We start from the raw sequence: 21,698 nt of genomic DNA, 5'->3' as shown, positions 1-21,698 counted from the left end.
TCTTCCTCAAAACTACCTTAAAACCTGACCAAAAGCTTAAAGCTTCTCTTTTAGATCAGCACCAACACTCAGTATTGTGTACCTTGGTTGTCTGGAATATTTCACTTTGTTTTTTGAATGCTGCTAGAGAGCTTTGAGCTGTAGGCAACCTAAAAAGTCAAGTACTGCAACTGAGGAAACTTCTAGCATTCTTCCTTTGTCCAAAATGCTCATCATAAATTTGTGTAGTCATTGTAAACTTCTGCAGTAATCCAGTTTCAAGTTCTCTTGTAATCAAAACTAGGCAGACTTTCTCAGAAGCTAATAGTTCTCCAATCAAGTACTAGCAAAATAACATGTTGATTGTTTCCTTCAAGGTTTGTTTTATTTCCTGGGCTCCATTGTAAACTTCAGCCAGGATCCGGATGTGCACTTCAAGTATATTCAAGCTGCATGCAAGACAGGACAGATTAAAGAAGTAGAAAGAATCTGCAGGGAAAGCAACTGCTATGATCCTGAACGTGTTAAAAACTTCCTCAAGGTAACATTTGGATAGCGGTGGATGGCCTTGAATTGTTTGGGGTTCTGATAAAACATGGTCTGTGTTGCCAACAAAATGAGACAGCTTTGTGAAGATAAATCTTTTTCTTTGAAAACTTCAGGCAAATGAACTGTGGTTTAGCTCTGCTAGGATATGCCAGTCAGTGTAAATACATGATAACTGATCATTCCTGCTGGGATTCAAAGTATCTCCGACATAGTTCAGAAGAGTGGAAAAAGATAATGCACTCTAAGTTCGGATTCTATAGCCTATTGTCAGTACTGAGCTTATTGATGAATGTAACTTTGTTAGAAATAGTGGAAACAGTGTGGGAGGGGAAAACTTTATCTGGGAACATTTCCTGCCTTCGTGTTTGTCAGTTACATAGTATAGTCTTAGATTTTGCTGATTGTATCTGAAGATGGCAAAACTCATTTGAAATGAGTATTCTATTTAAAAAATACCTGGTTTCACTGAGTTGTAAGGTATGTAAATTGATCAAGCCAGCTAAGTTAAGTTATTGAGCTGTCAAATTCCTGATGAAAGCTATTGTTTTTTGTGCTGTTCCATGTCTGGAATGTGCAGGACATGTACCAGGTAAATCTCCCAGTACAGGCCTCCCTGTGTAAAGTCCTTAACTATGATTTGTATATGTAGGATTATATTCTGGGATGTGCATGTTCAAATAAGTGATCTGAAATACATGTCTGGACTAGTGTCCAGCACATAGGCAAGCTTTTGTGCTGTAACTGTTGTAATCTGATGCTTGGAATGGTTTTAGCTAACTTAATCTGGTTAACATTTTTAGTACTAGTTTGATTCTTATTGTTCTCTAAATCCATCGCTGTAAGGTATCACAGGACACGTGACACTTAAAGTCAATTCTGTTTGTAAGCTTTTTGTTGCGACATACAACTCAAGTCTTGGTTGAATTCTTTCTGAAATCCCAGAGTGCTAATCCTGCACACCAAACACCAGTGGCGACTAAAAATGCTGCCTAGAGCTTAGACTTACAATAGCTGTACTGTGTTGTAAAACTTCATAGATCTTGCCATGCAAAGAACCACTGTTAAACTTCAGAAAGCTTCTTGCTGTATGCCCTGACATGGGTGTGAGTACTCCGTTTTGCTGCATATTGCAAGCGACAAGTTTGAGTAATACACTGTTGTTATTTGATTAACCATTGAATTTTGAGCTTTTAAGTTCAAGTGTTTAGTTGTATTTGTCTGTTTAAGTCTGAGAACAAAATCATATAATGGAAGTTCTTCTCCTTGTAGGAAGCTAAACTCACTGACCAGTTACCGCTCATCATTGTATGTGATCGCTTCGACTTTGTCCACGACTTGGTGCTGTACTTATATAGAAATAATCTCCAAAAATATATTGAGATTTATGTGCAGAAGGTAAGCTCCAACCAGTCACTTGGCTTTAGTGAATCAAACCGATCAACCTTTCTAGTGTTGGATGCAGCTATAAGCATAATGTTTGTAGTTATTTGGTAAAAAAGCCTTGAGTGATGTCTAAGTATCTACTAATGGCCTTTGACAAACTAACCTTTATGGGAGTCACATCTTTAATTTATTCTCCAGTCAAACTGAGCAGTAGCACTGGAAATATGCCTCATAAAGGCGGAAGACTTGATAGAATAACTGTGGGTTTTTTAAGATAGTTTTAACTTCCAGCTTTGGGACAGGGAGGGCAGGCAGTTCTGTACAGTTTCTTGCAGGGACAAATTGGTTCGCTCAGCAGGTCTTCCTATGGGGAGTGAGCACTAATGAGCCAGTGACTGGTTATGACTGGAGAACTGATTTGTTTTCTTGTTATGTGCTCAGAACCTCAGGAGATGGGGAAAAAAAGGGCAAGAAGGTGAGGTCACTCTGAGCAAAGCATCCTTTATGTGTTCTTCTGGGGAGAAATACCTGTGCTGTATGGCAACATGCTGACTTCTTAAAATGATCCTATTTAGGTGAATCCAAGCCGCCTGCCTGTTGTTATTGGGGGACTGCTTGATGTGGATTGCTCTGAAGATGTGATAAAGAACCTTATCCTTGTAGTGAGAGGCCAGTTTTCAACTGATGAACTTGTTGCAGAAGTTGAGAAGAGAAACAGGTATTACATTTCTGCAAGTCTCCTGATGCTGCTAGACATTTGGTAATGGTTATAATGTTCATTCATCCATGCACGTCCTCATTAAGTAACTAAATCTGGTAATGACAGCCAGAAGCTGCCTTTGGGTGAGAAAGCAGCAGTCTGCTTTAATTTTTGGCTGATGCGAGGACCTCTATTAAGTAGCCTTTTGTAGTGGAACAGAATCTGAGCCAAAATGGAGTACTGAAACTCTGGTTTAATTACTGACTCCTTCACACACTAAAGCTGACTTTCACAGTGAAGAAACTATACAAGTGATTACTTACTCAACCTTTAATGCAAGAAAACCCACCTTCCTTCTAGGCTGAAACTACTTTTGCCCTGGCTGGAGGCAAGAATTCATGAGGGTTGTGAGGAGCCTGCAACACACAATGCATTGGCCAAAATATACATTGATAGCAACAACAACCCAGAAAGATTTTTGCGTGAGAATCCTTACTATGATAGCCGAGTTGTTGGCAAGTACTGTGAGAAGAGGGACCCGCACCTGGCCTGTGTGGCTTATGAACGTGGACAATGTGATTTGGAACTGATCAATGTACGTATGCCCAAACTGTGGACTTGTGGGTTAAGTGCTAGCATGAATATCACTGGGATATCAAGCTTATGGATGACAACAGCATTAACTTCATAAAAAGTACTAAGCTAAAAACTGCTCGCTTGCAACAGAATAGGTAGCTGTTTGGTTGGCCCTCTGCACATGAATGAGAAATGGGGCTTTCCCCTGGAAATTCTAGAATGGGGGATGGGGGTAGTATCAAAGCCTGCCATTTCTAGCCTGCATCTCAGGGGAGCTTGTTTGATGTTGCAGTGCAATTAGTTTGTCTGCTAGTAGTAGGCTCAAATGGTTGTGACTTCATTCTGAAAAGCCTTTTCCTTTCACTAGGTGTGCAATGAGAACTCTCTCTTCAAAAGCCTTTCCCGCTACTTAGTTCGCCGTAAAGACCCTGAACTGTGGGCCAGCGTGCTGCTGGAAAGCAACCCATATAGAAGGCCACTAATTGACCAGGTATATCAGCTACAGAGTTAAAAGCCTTTGCTATCCTAACCTGACTTCCTTGCACCTGACTCACCTGACTTGTCAACAACTGCCTGCAGGTTGTACAGACTGCACTGTCAGAGACCCAGGATCCTGAGGAGGTATCTGTCACTGTGAAGGCCTTCATGACTGCAGATCTTCCCAATGAGCTTATTGAACTGCTGGAGAAAATAGTTCTCGATAACTCTGTATTCAGTGAGCACAGGTGTGTAATGTCAAAACTGGATCGCAAGAAACTTGAATGTATAGCTGATGTGAGCATTGAGCTGCTGTGATGTGGAACAGCAAACAAACAAGGAACTTCTCCAGAAGGGAGGGTAAATCTCTTGTTCATTACTTGATTTATAGTAGTATTTTCTTTCTCTGTGTAGGAACCTGCAGAACCTGCTAATTCTTACAGCTATTAAGGCTGATCGTACCCGTGTCATGGAATACATCAATCGCCTGGATAACTATGATGCTCCAGACATAGCCAATATCGCTATCAGTAATGAGCTCTTTGAGGAGGCATTTGCCATCTTCAGGAAGTTTGATGTGAACACATCGGCTGTACAGGTATCTTAAAAACTGTCTGTAATAACTATGATATGTGCATCCTCACATGAAGGCTTTGTTGTTAACTTGTGACTTTGGTACTTAACACCAGTTAGCACCAAAAGCTGCTCTCTGTCTTGTCCTGTGAAGTAGAACCAGTATTCAGTGTGTATCCAATCCTCTAGTGAGGGGAAACTTCTTAAGCATGAAATATTAGTACTGTGTGTGTTGTGTAGCATTGTCTGTTTTTTAAAAGCTACTGTGGATTCACTGAAGAGCTATAATATGAAACACAGTTTTATTACCTTGTAAAACTTAATAGATAGTGACTGACTGTGGTAACCCCTTCTGTAGGTATTAATAGAGCACATTGGAAACCTGGATCGTGCATATGAATTTGCTGAACGCTGCAATGAGCCTGCTGTGTGGAGTCAGCTGGCTAAAGCACAGCTTCAGAAAGGGATGGTAAAGGAAGCAATTGATTCATACATTAAAGCAGATGATCCTTCCTCGTACATGGAAGTTGTTCAAGCTGCCAATGCCAGTGGTATGATGAAGTTTTATATAAAACTTTGCTGTTGAACTTGCTTAGTTCTTTTTTTTGCATGATTTGTTGCTCAAACTGCAGTTCTGCCAAACTTATTTCTTGATGTGAGCAGAAGAATCTGATCCTTCAAAGACTGCCCTAAAGAAGGGTGGGAGAAGATACTGTACTGATTTTGCAGATAATCAGTTGTCTTATAGCTACCCTTTTTACATAGCTGGAGGCTTCTGTCAGAGCAGTTGCTTCTAAGGAGGTCTTTGCATGCAGTTAATATCAGAATTGACTCAATTGGGCCTGTCATAAAGTGACCTTATCTAATGTAGCACATGCCGTATAAAGGCTGGCCTTAATTGTTGGGGAATGTCTGTTGAACTGTTTATGGAAAAGTAGGTTGAGGTGGTAGTATAACTAAAGCACCAGTGATCTCAGTGGTGACAAGTAAATATTCTGAACTCTGTTTGATAGGAAACTGGGAGGAACTGGTGAAATATCTTCAGATGGCACGCAAGAAGGCCCGGGAATCGTATGTGGAAACAGAATTAATCTTTGCTCTTGCTAAAACAAACCGTCTGGCAGAGCTAGAAGAATTTATCAATGGACCCAACAATGCGCATATCCAGCAAGTGAGTGAGGCTGATTTTCAGTGCTGTATCAGCAGTAGGTGTTGTTGATAAACTGGCATTGGATCTTCTATTCCTTTGAATATGTGGGTCTTGAACCTTAAATGCATTTCCATTTTGATAATGGCTTGAATGCTACATATTTTAAGTCTGACTGAACAGCTCTTATAACTTGGTTATGCTCTCCTACAGGTTGGTGATCGCTGTTATGATGAAAAGATGTATGAAGCTGCTAAGCTCTTGTATAACAACGTGTCCAACTTTGGCCGTTTAGCCTCAACTTTAGTTCACCTGGGTGAATACCAGGCGGCTGTGGATGGTGCTCGCAAAGCAAACAGTACTCGCACGTGGAAAGAGGTACTTACTGCTTGAATAAGTTAAAGAACTCCAAAGCTCTAACCTCTTCAGAGGCTTTTTACAAGCTATAACGCATTTGTCCTTTCCAGGTCTGCTTTGCTTGTGTTGATGGAAAAGAATTCCGCCTGGCCCAGATGTGTGGACTTCACATTGTAGTGCATGCAGATGAGTTGGAAGAGCTAATCAATTATTACCAGGTAACTAAGACTGTACAGTCAAAGACTGCGCTGCCAATAGAGAACTTAGGCTAAAGCTGGCCATCAGTCAGATTGGTTCCTAATGTGAAACATCTCTAACTGTGTTTTTTAGGATCGTGGCTATTTTGAAGAGCTGATAACTATGTTGGAAGCAGCACTTGGACTTGAGCGAGCACACATGGGGATGTTTACAGAGTTAGCCATTCTTTACTCCAAGTTCAAACCACAGAAGATGAGGGAGCACTTGGAGCTGTTCTGGTCCAGAGTCAACATCCCCAAGGTGAGATGCCTCAGACTTGTTAAACTTGAAACTTAAAACACATCTGTCCGGGTTGTGTGTACCCTAGATTTTGCAATAGCCACATTTAAGTACTGTTGGATGCTGATAGCAATATATGCATATATTGATTGGAATTTCTAAAATGCTCTTTGCTTAGGTTCTGAGAGCTGCAGAACAAGCCCATCTCTGGGCTGAATTGGTGTTCTTATATGATAAGTATGAAGAATATGATAATGCCATAATCACAATGATGAATCACCCAACTGATGCATGGAAAGAAGGACAATTCAAAGATATCATAACTAAGGTATTACTTTCCTAGTGGGAGGAGGTAAACTTTTAAACTTTATGCACACTTCCATTCTTTGCTTGTAGCCTGCTTAAATTGAAAGTTCTTGGTACTGCCACATAATTTCAGAACAAATCAACTACAGTAGCTAAGAAGACTTCTAGAGACAGTCTTGCATTTGTGGCTTGGCTGTGCTGGAATGCCTTAATGTAATGTCCATATTTCATTTGGATTCATTTACAGTCAAGATTCTGCTCTTAATGTATGTCCTTGTTCATCTCTAGGTGGCCAATGTGGAGCTGTACTACAAAGCAGTTCAATTCTATTTGGAATTCAAACCTCTGTTGCTTAATGATCTGCTGATGGTGTTGTCCCCTCGTCTTGACCATACTCGTGCTGTCACCTTCTTCACAAAGGTAAATTTTCTGCTTCTCAGATCAAATAATAAGTTGCAATTGGAAAAGCATTTAGCTATAGCAGCATTTTAAAACAGTCTGCTACTTCACTGCCTCTCAGAGAGGGTGCTAAGGGGTGTCTAGAAAGAGTTACCATGACTTAAGTTTATCTTTCTGCTTCCTTGAAGGTTAAGCAGTTACCCCTGGTGAAACCTTACTTGCGCTCTGTTCAAAATCACAACAACAAATCAGTGAATGAGTCCCTGAACAACCTCTTCATTATTGAAGAAGACTACCAAGTATGTATTGTCTTGAAAGGGTAATCAGTGAAACAGAAATGGATTTGTGTTATGTGGGATTTAAAACAGAAGGATCTACTTGTAAAGTTCAGATGAGTTCTGTTTAAGTTGGCTTCAGTGTCAGTATTAACCTAGAGTTCTAAGTATGTCTTTAATGTTTAGAAGCACAGGTTTCTCTCTTGTTTTCAGTAGGTTCGGCCTGCTTGCTGTTAACCTACATTCCTTAAGTGTACGTGTTCTTTGTGGCTTCAAGCAGGGCTAGCAGTGGCTAGAGAAGGATTAAGTGAAGAACTGTCAATGGCTTCTTGGGAGCTTTCTGGGTTATTCCTACTGAGGAGAGTGGCAGATTCCTGCCTTGAATGTTACAGATCTAGCATTTATTTTAAGAAAACAATGGATGCTAAAGAAAGAATTTGAAGAAAGGTCAAACAGTTACGTCTAGCTTTTGTACTGTTTGTAGCTTGTACAGTAGATATTCAGAATTTTAACTTCAGCAATCACTACTGAAGACTATAAACTGGAATACTTTGAACTCCATGTGTGTCAAATGCCAGCTTGTCCAAAAAATATAGATCTTTCTGCAGGTCTATTTAGAATTCTTTGTCTTCTTAGAGTTACAGAACTAAGAAGTATGGAAAATAATTGCATCTTTCAGGACGCAGTTGTATTTGTGAGATGTGAGTAACTTTTGTTGTTCTTGACCCAGGCCCTTAGGACTTCTATAGATGCTTATGACAACTTTGACAACATTTCTCTTGCTCAACGTTTGGAGAAACACGAGCTGATAGAGTTCCGAAGGATTGCTGCATACCTGTTCAAAGGAAACAATCGCTGGAAGCAGAGTGTGGAACTCTGTAAGAAAGACAGACTGTATAAGGTAAGACACTACACAGATCTGGTTTAGTATAGACTTATTTGGAGTCTTTCAGCTGACTCCCAGACTCTCAAATTTGATCTCTCTTAACTTTCCAGTCAAGCTGCATCTTTTTGGATGCCACTAGGTGGTGCCTCTTGGTACTCTTGCTAATCTGGCAAATCTTGCTGCAGAATTCTTAGAAACAAACTTTAGAGTGCCTCTTCTCTGCTAATATCAGCAATAAATTGCAGCTTAGTTGAATACCACATCCATGTCAGTGAATGTACCGTGGTACATCAAGCTAACTGGTTTCTCTCCTGTTGTAGGATGCAATGCAATATGCTTCAGAATCCAAAGATACTGAGTTGGCAGAAGAATTGCTGCAGTGGTTCTTGCAGGAGAACAAGAAGGAATGCTTTGGTGCTTGTCTCTTTACCTGCTATGATCTTTTAAGGCCTGACGTTGTCTTGGAAACAGCGTGGAGGCACAACATCATGGACTTTGCCATGCCATACTTTATTCAGGTCATGAAGGAGTACTTGACCAAGGTAAGAGCAGGTGCTTCTCCACCACTGAGAGCTTGTTAGTCACTGTGGTGCGTATGCCTTGAGACTGTCTGCTTGCTACTAACATTGATATGGGCTTTGTCAAATGTCTGTCTGTCCATGTCCACACTTGTTTTTCAGTCCATCTGGGGAGAGACTTCGCCCTCTAAGAGACTGAAACATTTACAGACTCCACCCTTTCTACCAGTTACAGAACATGCATCAGTAGTATTTGCCTGGCCATGGGCAGTGTCTTAAGTAGCTCCAGGATTCAGGCTTTTTATATGCCATGTCAATTAGAAATCCCAGCAGGGAATAAGCTAACTAAATTCTAGACTGTATACTAAAAAAGCTTTTTTATAGCTAGAACTTGAGTTAACTTTGTCTGCTGTGCATTTAACTTTAAAACATGGCTCTGATGCTTAATGACACTAACTGTCTGTTTGACACAGCTCTTGCTTGAAGTTGCATTAGGATGGCAAAAATGCTTGACAGTGTTCTGACAGACTTGAACCAGATTAGTCACAGCTAAATGCTAGCTGTCACTTGCAAAATTTGTCCTGCTGAAGCTGTTAGTGTATGTTATTAGATAAAATGGCCTAAATCCCTTAATGTTCAGAACTCTTTTCTATGAGGAGTAAAAAATGTAGTTCAGTGCTTGAGCCAACGAAGTCCACAGTGCCTGTTTGTCAAGTAGACTTGCCGGGCTGTTACACATAGAGGTGGGACTCTGTAGTCCTATAGAAATCTGCTATCCTTAAGTGCTCTAATTTGGGGGAGGTGGGAGCTATCTAAGCAATAATGTTGCTTATCAGATATGCCTGATGTACTGAGGTAATATTAGGCCTCTCTTGGGACTGGTAGTCCTGGAGTAGGATTCTTAGATTAAAATGTGACCTTCTGAAAGGTTAGGTTATAACTGTAGTTGTAGCTAATGAAATCAATTCAGTACAATTTGGCAACAAGCAGAGCTGCCTTTTTAAAGCAGATACTTCTGGTGTATCTTTATTTTCACTCTCCTGTACCTTAATTATTTCTTCCCTGACACTTTTGTTTCTACCTCTTATATGCTAAATATGGAATTTGATTTTTCTAAGCTGCACCTTCTGAATTCCTTTGCAGGTTGATGCAATAAAGGAAAAGGTGAAAGTTGATTCTTGTTTTCCATCTTTAAGTCTGGAGGACTAAGTCTAAGGATTCTGCATGAGTTTTTTTTCTTTCCTACGTTTATTACACTGCTGCTACTGCTTTTTCCCCAAACAAAATATCACTAAAGCATATGCAAATTGTTTAACTTTATGAGTAGCTAGTGCAGTAGGACAAAAGTAGATTCATTGCTACTAATAAGCTAATAGAACCTCAGGAAGGGCATACAGGTGATCAGCTGGATCACAGTCAGCCTGATAAAAGGGATAAACAAATCTTGCTGTCTGACTGCCAAACTCACCAGAAGAATGACCTACAGTAAGGAATAATCAGGTCTCATCAACTGTCTCCATAAAGCAACATAGCATTTGCTGGTTAAAAGGACTGTGATCCAGTTTCTGATCTCTTGACCATTACTAATGTATGCTGACAGTAGGCAGAATAATAGATACTAGCTGCTTCAGAAGAGACTCTTCCTCATTCAGGTGTCCAGTTCTTATGGTGCTAGTTTAATCCACGTGATGCTCTAGATCCTGTAGTAACTTAAAACCTCAGCTTTTAGACCAAGTCTGTGGTTCCCTTCCCTGTAGCAAATTTCTTGTAGTTGTGCAAAAAGAAACAAGACTGCCTTCCAAGCTCTTCAGCTTCATTAAATTTCTTTTGCTACCTGTGTTAAAAAAAAAAAGAAAAAAAAAGAAAAAAAGTAATTGCTCTTCTGAGGCTACTCTGGGACTTGCCTTTTGCTATGCAGTGTTGCCCCACCTAAGGGTAATCTCTAAGGCTTCTGTCCATCTCCTTCTGTACAAATACCTCTTCAATTCTCCTTAAAACCAGCCCAAGTTTTAGTTTTCCATTGACGTGGTTAAGCAAAGGGCAAACAAACTTGGCTTCAAGATGGACTATGTGCAAACTGCTTCTTGGTGATGAGATGGCTGTAAACACACCACTGGAACTCAAGGCTAACCTGACTAAAATGCATAGTGTAAGGTCCTTCAGCAGCTAGTAAGTGAGGCAGTAAGAAAGCGTGTGTGTGAAAAAAGGTAATTGAACTGCAGTGTTTGCATAAACTACGCATGTGTAGCAGTCATTGCAATTACATCCCACTATCCTTAAGCTACAAGGCATTGCTGTGGGCTGCGTGTGGTTTTTTGGGGGGAGCCTGTATGGCAGTCATCTTCAGACCTCACTCCTGCTTCAGTACTTTTGCCTCTTTTTCATGCACACATAACACAATAACATTGAATGCATGTTACTTTTCCTCTGCAGCTTATTGCAGTCCCTGTGGAAAAGCCTTTAAAACAATCTTGTAACAAGTGTGTTAGGGTACTGAACCTGATGAAGCTCAAGCAAGTGCTGTAAGAACCATCCTGCAGGCTGGTTACAGACTTGTTCTTGGAATTGTTTGTTTAACTTTGAGGAAAGGCATCAAAACTGGGTCAAAAATGCATGGAATGTCCTGGGCTGGAGGCTTTCCCAGTGTATGTAAACCAAAAGCCTCTGCTGATTAGCAATCTCTGCACATTCTCCTTGGATCTGCATCTCTAAACTTGTGCTTTTATGTTCACTGTGTTGCTATTTGAGCTAAAACCAGTGCAGTTCTCAGCACGGTTTCTGGAAATGAGTCTTAAAGGATACACTCATGCACTTTGACAACAGCAAGCCAGATACCGGTGTGAGGCAACAAAAAGGCTTGCCATGGAAGCCAGATAAATGAATGAACTCAGAGCTCAGGACTTTACGCCACTTCCTGGAGTAATGCCTCTAATTGAGGTTACAAATTAACAGGTTTGAGGAACAGATGTTGTAACCTGCAATTAAGAAAGAAAGCTGTTAGTGCTGCCGGCAGATAATTGCTAAGGTAGCACAGTTACACTGAAAACTGTTCAACTCGTGGATGCTGTAACTGAACAAGTAATGCTGACCCTGTGTAAGTACAGGAGGACCTATCTTCAAGCTCCTTTATTAAGGACACATGAAAATGAAAGACTAATCTGGTTTGCGAGTTGTCTTACTGTTTTACAAAGTAATTGGCGTGATTGTTTCTGACTTCACTCTAAATCTTATCTCTCAGGTAAAACATCAATAGCTAATTTATATGGTTTTAGTTTCAGGGCCTGCCTTAGACCATAGCAATGCTGAGTTTCCTGGTATCTGTTTTAGTAGCAAACGATACTTCGCTGCAGAAGAAGTTTCTTCTCTTCCTTTTTGTAGGGGTGGGCTAACAGCACAATCCCACTTGCTGTGCAGCAGGGTGAAGCTGGCTAGTCTTGTCCTGTTGTTGTGTGTAAAGCTCGCACAAGAGGAATATCTGTGGGTTTAGGCTGACTGCCACACAGTTCTAGAGTGGAAAAAAGCAAGTCTTATACACATGCATTCTCTGCATTTGAACTTAAATTGCATGAGTGAATGGGTTTGGAAAGTGAAATCTTGAGGCTCAAGTGACATGTCGGATGCTATTGCAGTCTGCTCCATACAAATACCAACTTCAGATTACTTTGCCTCAGCGTTATATTCAGGGAAACACCTCCAGGTCTGAACGCTGTTATAGCAGTTGCTCCAGCACCAAAGATCTCCAGCTGACACTGCCAAAATCTGAGTTTGTGACTTTAGACTGTTGGTTTGGAGCCACTGGAGCAACAGTCGCTCCTGAGCTTACTGATGTCAAAGTAGCTCTAGTCCAGTATGGGACCTTTCATACAGAGCTTCAGCCTGGAGCCACTTTCAATGAAGTTCCACAAATCCCTCAATTAAGGGTTTTTTTCAGGAAACGGACAATCTTGACTGCACCAGTACCAACATTGCTACTTGAATTGATCTGAATTTGTAAATGGTCTCCTTTTCTTGATGGGTGTTAACATACAACTAAGGCTTTTCCACTTCTCTGCCATGAATAAGTGCCTCATTTGGAGGAGTTGTTTTAATTGTTGGTCTTGATTCCAGGTGGATAAACTGGATGCATCAGAGTCCTTGAGAAAGGAAGAGGAGCAAGCTACTGAAACACAACCTATTGTTTATGGTAATATTTCGGTTCACGTGTTGTTGATATAAAAGCCAAATATATTACACTTTATTTTCTTCTAAGAACTGTTATTCACGTGAAAGCAAGTCGTAAGGAAATGTGTTCTCAAGTACAACTGCAGTAGTGCTGCTAAGTTAGTCCCTGCTATGGGGACTACAGGATTTAAGATTGTCGTGTCCCATTACAGAAAGGTTTTCTGGAGGGAAGTAGTGTGAGAGCTGTCCTAGAAGAGCATTAGTTAGATCTTGCTATTTATTACCTTGGATATTCATATCCAGCTTATTTCACTGATTCTAGTTAATTACTAATAGGAATTCTAAGGAGTGATAAAGGGGCCTTCAGTCTATAGATGGCATCTCCAGTCACTGCATCCTGAAGCAGTGTGATAATTGTGGACTATTGGCTGTAAAGAGTACTAAACTGATGAGTGGTTTGATCTGTATTCTCTCCAAAGCAAAAACAAATCCCATCCCAGTGTTTCTTTAGGCATGCTCAGCAGCTGAGCATCTGAGATCTTTTGGGGAAATATCCATTGCAGCTGCTGAAGACTCTAAGCCAGTCATAGGGATTTACTGTTGAACACACAGAAGTCGGCAGGGAAGCTGCAGGGATCCCATCTGAGCTGTCATTACTGAGCAGTAAAGGTGGAACTTCTGTCTGTTCTGTCTTCCAGGTCAGCCACAACTCATGTTGACAGCAGGACCCAGTGTTGCAGTTCCTCCACAAGCACCTTTTGGCTATGGTTACACTGCACCACCATATGGGCAACCGCAGCCAGGCTTTGGGTACAGCATGTAAGGTGCAGCACAAGTCTGTTTGGAGCTAGCATATTTTCTTACTGAAACTCCACCGTCCCTCCCCGCTTTAACTCATAACAGGGAAAAAGCAAAGAGTTCTGCCTCGTGTTCTTGTAACCTTTATTTCATGAAGGACTGTTTTTTCTAGCGCAAACTATTTGAATCACTTATGTTAAATCTTTTTCACATTCCATGTCATTTAGACTTTACTTTAAAAGGGGGAATAGTTTAAACAACTTTGTTCAAGTGGGCTTTTGCAGGACTGCTTATTACCATTAAGTCTATTGTGAAGATTCTGATTTGCACTCTATAGTGTTAAACTCTAATATTGAATCTTAAGTTCATCGTATGTGAGCAGCTTACAGTATGTACTGTCTATTCTAAATGCATTTAAGTCTCACTGTATATTCAGAGAAAGCTGAAGTGAAGATACTTGTATTTGACCTTGCAAGACTGCTGACAGAGACAACACTAATCAGCATATCCTACCCTGGTTGGATTGCATAGCTCTAAAAGAATTTAAAATGCATACAGACAACCTTGCCTGACTTAAAAATGAGTAAAAGTTTTTCCTTAACCTATGCAGGTTTTTCCAGTTATGCATATAGAAAATGCTAGTGTCTTTTTGCTCACTCCATATGTAACAGATGACCTTATGTTGTGCTGTATCCTGTGCTTTTGTGGGACATTCCATTCAGGAACAGAGCACCATGATTCCAATCTGTGTATTTACTAACCCTGCCCTGAGGTTTGTGTATGTTGGATATTGTGGTGTTTTAGATCACTGTTTTGAGTGTACAGAAGAGAGAATTCAAGCATATTGCTGTTCAGTTTTGTTTGTGCAATTTGAAATTACTCAATTTAAAAATAAATTACTGGACTGTGGACATGCTGCATAGTAGTAGCTTCACTTTACTGTTTTCGAGGACCACCTTCAACCTCCAACCAAGTATTACAGTGCTAGTAGTTTGGGGCATACAGGTGCGTACACCTAAGGGTAGGAGGGGCCATTAGAATAGCAGCAATGGAGACCATTAGTGGTGTCTTGCACTGAGGGGATAATACAAGAAAATACATAATGCTTTTTCTATGGGAAGATTATGCCAGACAGAAGAGAATAGCACTTTTCAGTAGTGGGGCTGCACTGTGGTCAACTGCAGCATCTTTGACCAGATGATACATTAGGATTGTAGTAGGGTGTGTCAGTTAAATCGAGATCATGTTCTAGGTATGTAAGTTGCCTTAAATATATTTAGCTTCAAATAAAATGGACTTAAATGTTTCTCTATGAATACTGTCATATTTGAGTGTAACGGATATTAGAGCATTGATTGTATTAGTGCTATAGACGCTCCTGTCCATTAACCAGCTGTTTTCAACATTAGGTTCCAGACTTGAGGCTCAGTCTGCTTCCTGCTTGCTCATGTGAACATCAGTTGAGCAGAGGTAGAACCTACACACCAGTGTGACTTTAACTCTGCCCAGTTAAATCCCAGAACTGAGCGCTTCCTGAAATCCTATCACGGTGAGGATTAACAGCAACTCAGAGGTTAAAATTAGTTCTGTAGGATGAGCTGTTTAGGTGTGGGTAACTCCCAACACATCGGCTGAATTGGGAACACCGACTTGCCTGTGTGCAGCTTCCTACAGGTACCTAAGCTGCACAGCCTCATCCAGAGAGGAGTTCAGCTTGCATCCTCCCTTTAGAAGTGTTTACTGGCTCTTAAGCACTGAGCTGCAAACCCTGTTTAACTTGTTCGGTCTCATACCACTTACAAGGTATTGCATCAGCTGCTAAATTGGAAACAGCATAATAATTTAGCTACAGCTCCCTCCGAGTGAGGTGACATTCAGCCTTCTCTGAATTCAAGAATGTGTCTTTCAAAAAAGCAAACAAAAAGTCATGCAAAGGAAAGGGTAGAAACTTATTTTCAGCACAAGCCTTATTCACTTATGCATCCTTGGAGCTGCTGTTCAGCCAGTGAACTTCACACAATGCAAAATCCTCAATCCATTGCACAAGCTTTACAAATATTAGGTTCCTTCTTTTGGGTGGTGAATGTCAGCTCTACTTTACCAAGCTGAGAACCATCGAATGGCCTGGGTTGGAAAGGCCCACAGTGCTCATCCTGTTCCACCCCCCTGCTGTGTGCAGGGTCACCAACCAGCAGCCCAGGCTGCCCAGAGCCACATCCAGCCTGGCCTTGAATGCCTGCAGGGATGGGGCACCCACAGCCTCCTTGGGCAACCTGTTCCAGTGAGTCACCACCCTCTGGGTGAAAACCTCCTCCTAAGATCTTCTTTCCCCCTTCAGAATGCAATATACAAGCTAGAAAAACCCATTAACAGTATTAAACTTTGCAAATGTACATCTTTTACAAAAAATGGTGACTTTATTTCTACTGGGAGAACACACTGAAACATCCCTTTAGTGCTCACTCATCTATATCGGTGTGCTCAAATTTCTTTGGTCCCCAGCTCAAAAGAGTTTTAGATGACCAGAAACTTTATCTACTACATCAGCAGGTCCCGGCCCGATACCGAGGACAGTCTGAGAGCCCGGCGCTATTTGAGTGCGCCCAGCATCCTGGATTAAGCTCACAGTCAGTCCCAGGCGCTTGGCATTAGCCAGGAGCTGAATCAGAGTCTCTTCATCGGGAGCTTTGAGCACCACCTTGGGCTGCCCGCAGTACTCCCACTGCTTCAGGAGCTCGGGGTTCCTCCTTTGAACTTGCTTATAGGCAGAAACGGCCGCGTGGGAGCACTGCGCCGCTACTTTCCCCTTCCCCATCTTCAGATCGTTGCGGACGACCAGCACCATCTTGAACTCCCCCGACTCTCCCATCACGTTGGGTTCGGTCCCGCTGCCGCCCGCAGCCGCTGCTACAGCGCGGTGCTGCCGCAGGAGCCGCCCGCGGATGCCCCATCCCAGGCACACACCGCAGGCAATCCCTGCCAGGATGCTGAAGAAGCCGGGTTTGGAGAGGTAATCCATGGCGGCTTTAGGAGACGGGCTATAGAGAAACACAGCTGAATGTGATCATTGCCATCAGTGACTGGGAGCTCGTGTTTGCTAATCACAGAATGACCCGGGTTGGAAGGGACCTCAAGGATCATGTAGTTCCAACCCCCTGCCTGGCAGGGCCACCAAACATACACCTTTACTAGATCAGGTTGCCCAGGGCCCCGTCCAACCTGGCCTTGAACACCTCTAAGGACGGGGCATCCACAACCTCCCTGTGCAGCCTGTTCCAGGGCCTCACCACTCTCCTAGTGAAGAACTTCCCCCTGACATCCAACCTAAATCTTCCCTCTTTTACCTTCCCTCACTCACTCATTGCTAACACACTATTGAAACGCACGGAGAACGGGCACAGCACGCGGCCTGCCCTGCTCCCCCAGCACCAAACGGTGCTGCACAACCTCCTACCGGCTGCTGGAGCACGGCCCGTACGGCAGCAAAGCACCGCAACGGCTCCGGGCCGGGAGGAACCGGACAAATCACGAGGATGAAAGGAGGCCCAGCAGCACAAACAACCCGCTGCTCTCCGTGCCCTCAGCCCGGTCCCGCCCCGTTCACCTGCCGCCTCCACGCTCCCTCCACGCCGTCGCCGTCCCGCCGCCGTCCGGAAGTGACGTCACGGCGGCGCGACAACGCGGCTCAAACACCCCCCACATCCGCTCTGCAGCGGCACGGGGGCAGAGCGCGGCGCGCCGGAAGTGACGCACTCATTGACTTCCGGCAAAGAGGCGGGTTGGCTCCGCCCCCACTTCCGGGTTGGCCCGGGCCCAGCGGGAGCAGCCGGAGCGCGGCGTGGTGAGTGCGGGGCGGCGGGACGCGGTACCGGCTGCGTGCGGGGTGTGTGTGGGGGGACGGGCTGCCCTTATTGTCACAGTCGGCTCCGCTTCCTCGTGCTGCCCCTCAGCGCTGCGGCTGTTCAGCTTCGCTCCCCTCAGGCCCCAGCCCCGAGCCCTCGTCTCTATGGCGCCAGCTCCCCCTCATAGAGCTGCTGTGGGGCAGCGCCCGATGGGCCTCGGGGCCGGGGCGGCCATCAGTGCGTCCTATGGGAAACGGCACCGGAGGAGGAACGGGAGCGGAACGAACGGGTGGGATCCGGGACAGCACGAGGGGCCGCGGAGCTGCGGGTTGTGGGGCAGTAAGTGCTGGGGCAGCTCCTCACAGCTCGGGATCCGCTGGGCAAAACCGGCAACACTGTGATAGAATCAGCCGGTACCGTCCCGAGGGACGAGTGATGACACAGGGAGAAATCCGTCCTTTGAGCTGCGGAGGGGCGAATTCCGATGGTGTTTAGATGTTTCTTCGTGTGCTCTGCTCCCCTGCTGGGCTGCCCTCCCTGTCATCTCCCCCGTTATCTGTTATAGTTCTTCACTAGGAGAGTGGTGAGGCCCTGGAACAGGCTGCACAGGGAGGTTGTGGATGCCCCGTCCTTGGAGGTGTTCAGGGCCAGGTTGGACGGGGCCCTGGGCAACCTGATCTAGTAAAGGTGTATGTTTGGTGGCCCTGCCAGGCAGGGGGTTGGAGCTTCATGATCCTTGAGGTCCCTTCCAACCCGGGTCATTCTGTGATTCTGTGATTATCTCCATTCCCAGAGCACAGCAATGCCCTTTCCTGCCAGCTTGGTACATCCCTGAGGTGTCTCAGCGTTACCTTCTGTTAATAGGAGCTAACATTAACATTTACACGCGTTTGCCTGGTTCTCAGCTTTCTATCTGATGGCAGCTGACGATGGCAGAAGGTACCGAGCAATAAGATTCCCACTTTCTTCCAGTTTTGCTGCTCAGACGTTTTGACAAGTCATGTAGGTGAGCTGAGGGGAGCTGCTGTGTGTGTCACTGTGTGTGACAGTGCAGGTTTATCTGCAAAGTGCCATGAGAGCAGGTTATCCGCCTTGAGCAGCGTGTGAGAAACATCCTCAGGGTCCTCTCATGCCCTTGTTCTCTCTGCTCTGCCAGCAAGTGAGTATCCTGGTTTAGTTCATGTTAATTAAATGGCTTTGAATGCTCTGAGGTTGGGAGGGGGTGCAATGTTACCCTTTGATGCCTTGGAGTGTATGAAAAAGGCTTCGTAATGACATTCCTCTTTCTTATAGTCCTTTGTTTCTGCAGCGGGGAATGGACTTTATTGTTATTCCTTATTGGCAGTAGATAATCAAATATTACTTCATCCTTTGTTTTCAGATGAGAGTTTGAGCAAACACATTTCCAGTTGAGCAATGAGTGGTTAGTGCTACTTGTTAGTTTGAGCTCAGCTCCTTGTCCTACTTAGCAATGAAATCAGTGGGACTTGTAACATCTGTGGGGAGGGAGAGGAGAGCACTCCTTGGCTTTGAAGTGGGAATTGGGAGTAGGAAAGGTGAGTGTGCTGGGGATGCCTTTCTGCTTGGAAACTTCACCGTGTCCACTTCAAAGCTTTCTGGGTTGTTTCTTTGAATGCCTTTCCAGTCTGTCATAACTGTTTCTGACTGCACTGAGTGAACACTATTTGTTAGAATGTCTTAATGCATATCTTAGGATCTCTCTGTTGTTTTTTTTCTCCTTAATAAGTTCCATTTCTATAACAAAACAATTATTCCGTATCTATATCAGGACTAGGCTGTTTTCTTCAGGTACAGCTTTGAGAAATGATCACCTTCCGTTAGAACTTTAACTCCATTTGGCTGGAGAAGTGTCAGCTGGATGGACTTTGTGCTCTTTGTCTTCCTGGAACAGCAGCCTTTGGGCTGTTGCAACACTGTGCTATTGCTGTAGAGGGTTGTAAGCACAGCCACGAGGTTTGGTGCCACACTGACCAGGCAGACCTGCATGCTGATGGGTAGGTCAGTGTGTTTTGGAGCTGTAGAAAGAATGTTCCTCCCACTTAGAAGGCTCAGAGTCAAGCTCTGTGGTTCACGTTACAGGCAGGGTGTTCTTACTGGATAACTGAGGCAGCCCTAGTGTGACCTGTACTGGTTCCATTAGTCTCTATCTCCGGTTCCTTTCCTAGCTGCAGCCTGGCAGGCATTCTGCTTTGTGCAGATGTGTTTCCTTGTGGCAGTGACCTTCCTTTCCAGTCTGGGGCACAGGCAGCTCATCCACAGAGAGCTGTGACCCTACCAGGATGTGTGTGTGTGTGTGTGGCACCACTGCAACTTGTTTGACTTAACGTTAAGCCATTCTTTCCTAACAAGATGTTCCAAAATCTTAGTGGAAAAGTAGAAATTTGATCTCTAAATTGTAACATTACATGGGTTTGGTGTATTTTTTTTTTTTGGTAATTTCCTCTGGCCAGGGATTGGAAAATAGGGCTGGTGCACAGAGGCATAACCCACAAAAATGAAACGTGTGGTCTTTAACCGAGTTACTCGCTCTTTCCTTTGAGGGATTAAACTACTTTAGTTAGAAAAATGGTTTTTTTTCTTCATATGGGAATAAATGTGCTCCTATCAGAGTAGCCCGTTATAACTGTATCTGTGGAGGCTCCCTGCATCTCTCAGATGTGTCCTAATTTACTTTAATTGAATGCTTCCCCTGAGCGTTAAAGGACTGGAAAAATAAAGCAGTTACTTTTTATATATTCTATGGCTTTTAGGAGGGTTATTAACCTTCAAGTCAGGGAGCCTGCCAGCCTTGTGTCTCATGGTGAGCAGCACTATCTCTGTAGGGAAGGAAGGTTTGGAAGAGCCCTCACTTTGGTCTTGAATGCCTCCAAAGCTGAGGGTGAAGTTTTTCCACTGGCTTTAAAGGCAGAAGAAGTAGTGAAGAGTGGCAGAGTTTTACGGAGCCAAAGGGGTATGTAATGCTTTGCTTTGAGATCAGTCCCATCCCTTGTTTAAAGGTGGTGTGCAGGCAGGCTGCCAGCTGCAGGAAGGTGCTCTCAAACTGTTGCTATGCCAAAGAACTGTGTATGTAATCCCCGTGTAAACTGCTGCCTTTGTTGGGATGTTTGATATCTGGAAGAGCTCCGTGAAAGCCCAGCTTTTGTTCTTTGTTTTCTTATTGTGTTTGAAGAGTGGGGAGGCAGGTGAAGAAAAAATCGTTATCAGAGAAGTTGAGGAGAAGGAAGAGGCAGAATATGGACTGAAGCACTTGGCTTAAAATGGGAGAAGTGAGAAAAGGCAGCAAATAATGTGCTGCTGAGGTGTCCTGGGGGGAACATCAGCAGGAGGAGAGTCGGGGCACCAAGGTTCTGCAGGGGGAGAAGTGGTGAGAATTGGGTATTCAGACACCATGTGGGAAAGCAGTGAGATCACCATGTTAGTGTCACAGCTTCCTTGCTGTTCCAGAGCTGTAGCAAGGAGTCCTCAAAGCATCCTTAGTGCAGGAATAAGGATAGTCGGCTCCTGCCAGCACCCAGCTGCCTCATCTTCAGCTCTTTCCTTTGACGTAAGTGCACCAGCACAGAGCAACCTCCAAACAGCAGGAAGAAGGGACTTCTGTCCTCTCTGCTCACAGAGTGCAGAACTTGCAGTGCCTCATGCTCTTATGCTCCAATAGCTTGTTATGCTTTCTTGCACTGACACTGAAGCACCAGTCACAGCCTCGATAAGCCCTTCTCGTTGGCCAATTTACGTTTTGCCCAGTGATAATTGCCTTATTGTGCTTAATGTTATGGATTGCACTACAGCTGAATAATGCATTGTGGGCTGTTTGTTCAGCCCCACAAAGAAGTTCTGTGTGACTGCAGCTCTGACACGATCTGAACCGCTCTGACACAACAACAGTTCAAAGTTGTTTTCCTCACGCCTTTAAATAGTTTATATCTATTTTTGCTGGCAATTGCTCAGTGCACCAGGCGTATTATTGGGATATGAGCTGTGGGTCTCCTGAGGGTTCATGAGGAGTGATGGTCTGTTTAGCAGCTGGGACATGATTTTCTTTGGTGTAGACATGAGGACGAGGACTCAGTTAATGGCTGGTCACTGCATTTTGGCTCGGTCTGCTGTTCCAGTTGATCTCCAGGTGAAGACATCCCTGCAGGACCCATAGCTCTTCCTGGTATCAGAGAGGTGGGCACACTGGGGTGCTGAGCTGTGTGCACACCCTCCTTCCCTCACGCTAATATACTTTAAGTATAATTAGGCTGTGGTAAATTGAGAAGGGCTTTCTGCAACCA

At 43.8% G+C, this 21,698-nt stretch overlaps 3 protein-coding genes across 10 annotated transcripts in view; 2 read left to right on the top strand and 1 right to left on the bottom strand.

Annotated features, from left to right (window-relative positions):
• CLTC (clathrin heavy chain) overlaps nt 1–14,472 on the top strand; it is a 29,319-nt gene extending 14,847 nt beyond the window's left edge. The window contains exons 14-33 of one of the 2 annotated variants that reach the window (XM_015880464.3): nt 357–520; nt 1,798–1,923; nt 2,487–2,629; nt 2,972–3,206; nt 3,555–3,677; nt 3,767–3,912; nt 4,079–4,262; nt 4,596–4,788; nt 5,251–5,408; nt 5,598–5,762; nt 5,852–5,959; nt 6,072–6,239; nt 6,397–6,546; nt 6,813–6,944; nt 7,112–7,222; nt 7,929–8,099; nt 8,405–8,626; nt 9,746–9,766; nt 12,710–12,785; nt 13,462–14,472. In XM_015880464.3, the coding sequence (XP_015735950.2) occupies nt 357–520; nt 1,798–1,923; nt 2,487–2,629; nt 2,972–3,206; nt 3,555–3,677; nt 3,767–3,912; nt 4,079–4,262; nt 4,596–4,788; nt 5,251–5,408; nt 5,598–5,762; nt 5,852–5,959; nt 6,072–6,239; nt 6,397–6,546; nt 6,813–6,944; nt 7,112–7,222; nt 7,929–8,099; nt 8,405–8,626; nt 9,746–9,766; nt 12,710–12,785; nt 13,462–13,586 (2,921 nt within the window). In that variant the 3' untranslated portion in view covers nt 13,587–14,472. The remainder of the gene's footprint in view (nt 1–356; nt 521–1,797; nt 1,924–2,486; nt 2,630–2,971; nt 3,207–3,554; nt 3,678–3,766; nt 3,913–4,078; nt 4,263–4,595; nt 4,789–5,250; nt 5,409–5,597; nt 5,763–5,851; nt 5,960–6,071; nt 6,240–6,396; nt 6,547–6,812; nt 6,945–7,111; nt 7,223–7,928; nt 8,100–8,404; nt 8,627–9,745; nt 9,767–12,709; nt 12,786–13,461) is intronic. The other variant, XM_015880465.3, reaches the window with a different exon arrangement.
• Nucleotides 14,473–15,958: 1,486 nt separating this feature from the next.
• PTRH2 (peptidyl-tRNA hydrolase 2) lies at nt 15,959–17,219 on the bottom strand. Of its 2 annotated transcripts, none has more exons than XM_015880479.3 (2): nt 17,016–17,219; nt 15,959–16,599 (listed from the first exon to the last, which is right to left on the bottom strand). In XM_015880479.3, exon 2 carries the CDS (start codon nt 16,578–16,580, stop codon nt 16,065–16,067), a length of 516 nt encoding a protein of 171 aa, XP_015735965.1. In that variant the 5' UTR covers nt 16,581–16,599; nt 17,016–17,219; the 3' UTR covers nt 15,959–16,064. The 2 variants fall into 2 exon arrangements, with proteins under 2 accessions (XP_015735965.1, XP_015735964.2); XM_015880478.2 differs by having other exon boundaries at nt 17,166–17,219.
• A 113-nt stretch (nt 17,220–17,332) lies between these two features.
• Nucleotides 17,333–21,698, top strand: part of VMP1 (vacuole membrane protein 1) — a 55,334-nt gene continuing 50,968 nt past the window's right edge. Inside the window, exons 1-2 of one of the 6 annotated variants that reach the window (XM_085522007.1) lie at nt 17,333–17,444; nt 18,376–18,562. The gene's annotated coding sequence lies outside the window, so the exon portion shown is untranslated. Of the gene's footprint in view, nt 17,445–18,375; nt 18,563–18,810; nt 18,960–21,354; nt 21,592–21,698 lie in introns of those variants that run through there. The other 5 variants (XM_015880470.3, XM_085522008.1, XM_015880472.3 and 2 more) reach the window with 5 other exon arrangements.

The sequence above is a fragment of the Coturnix japonica genome, chromosome 22 (assembly GCF_054131305.1).
Source record: "Coturnix japonica strain WE chromosome 22, WE-NBRP24, whole genome shotgun sequence".
Lineage (NCBI taxonomy): Eukaryota > Metazoa > Chordata > Aves > Galliformes > Phasianidae > Coturnix > Coturnix japonica.
This window is presented reverse-complemented; position numbering and strand designations above follow the sequence as displayed.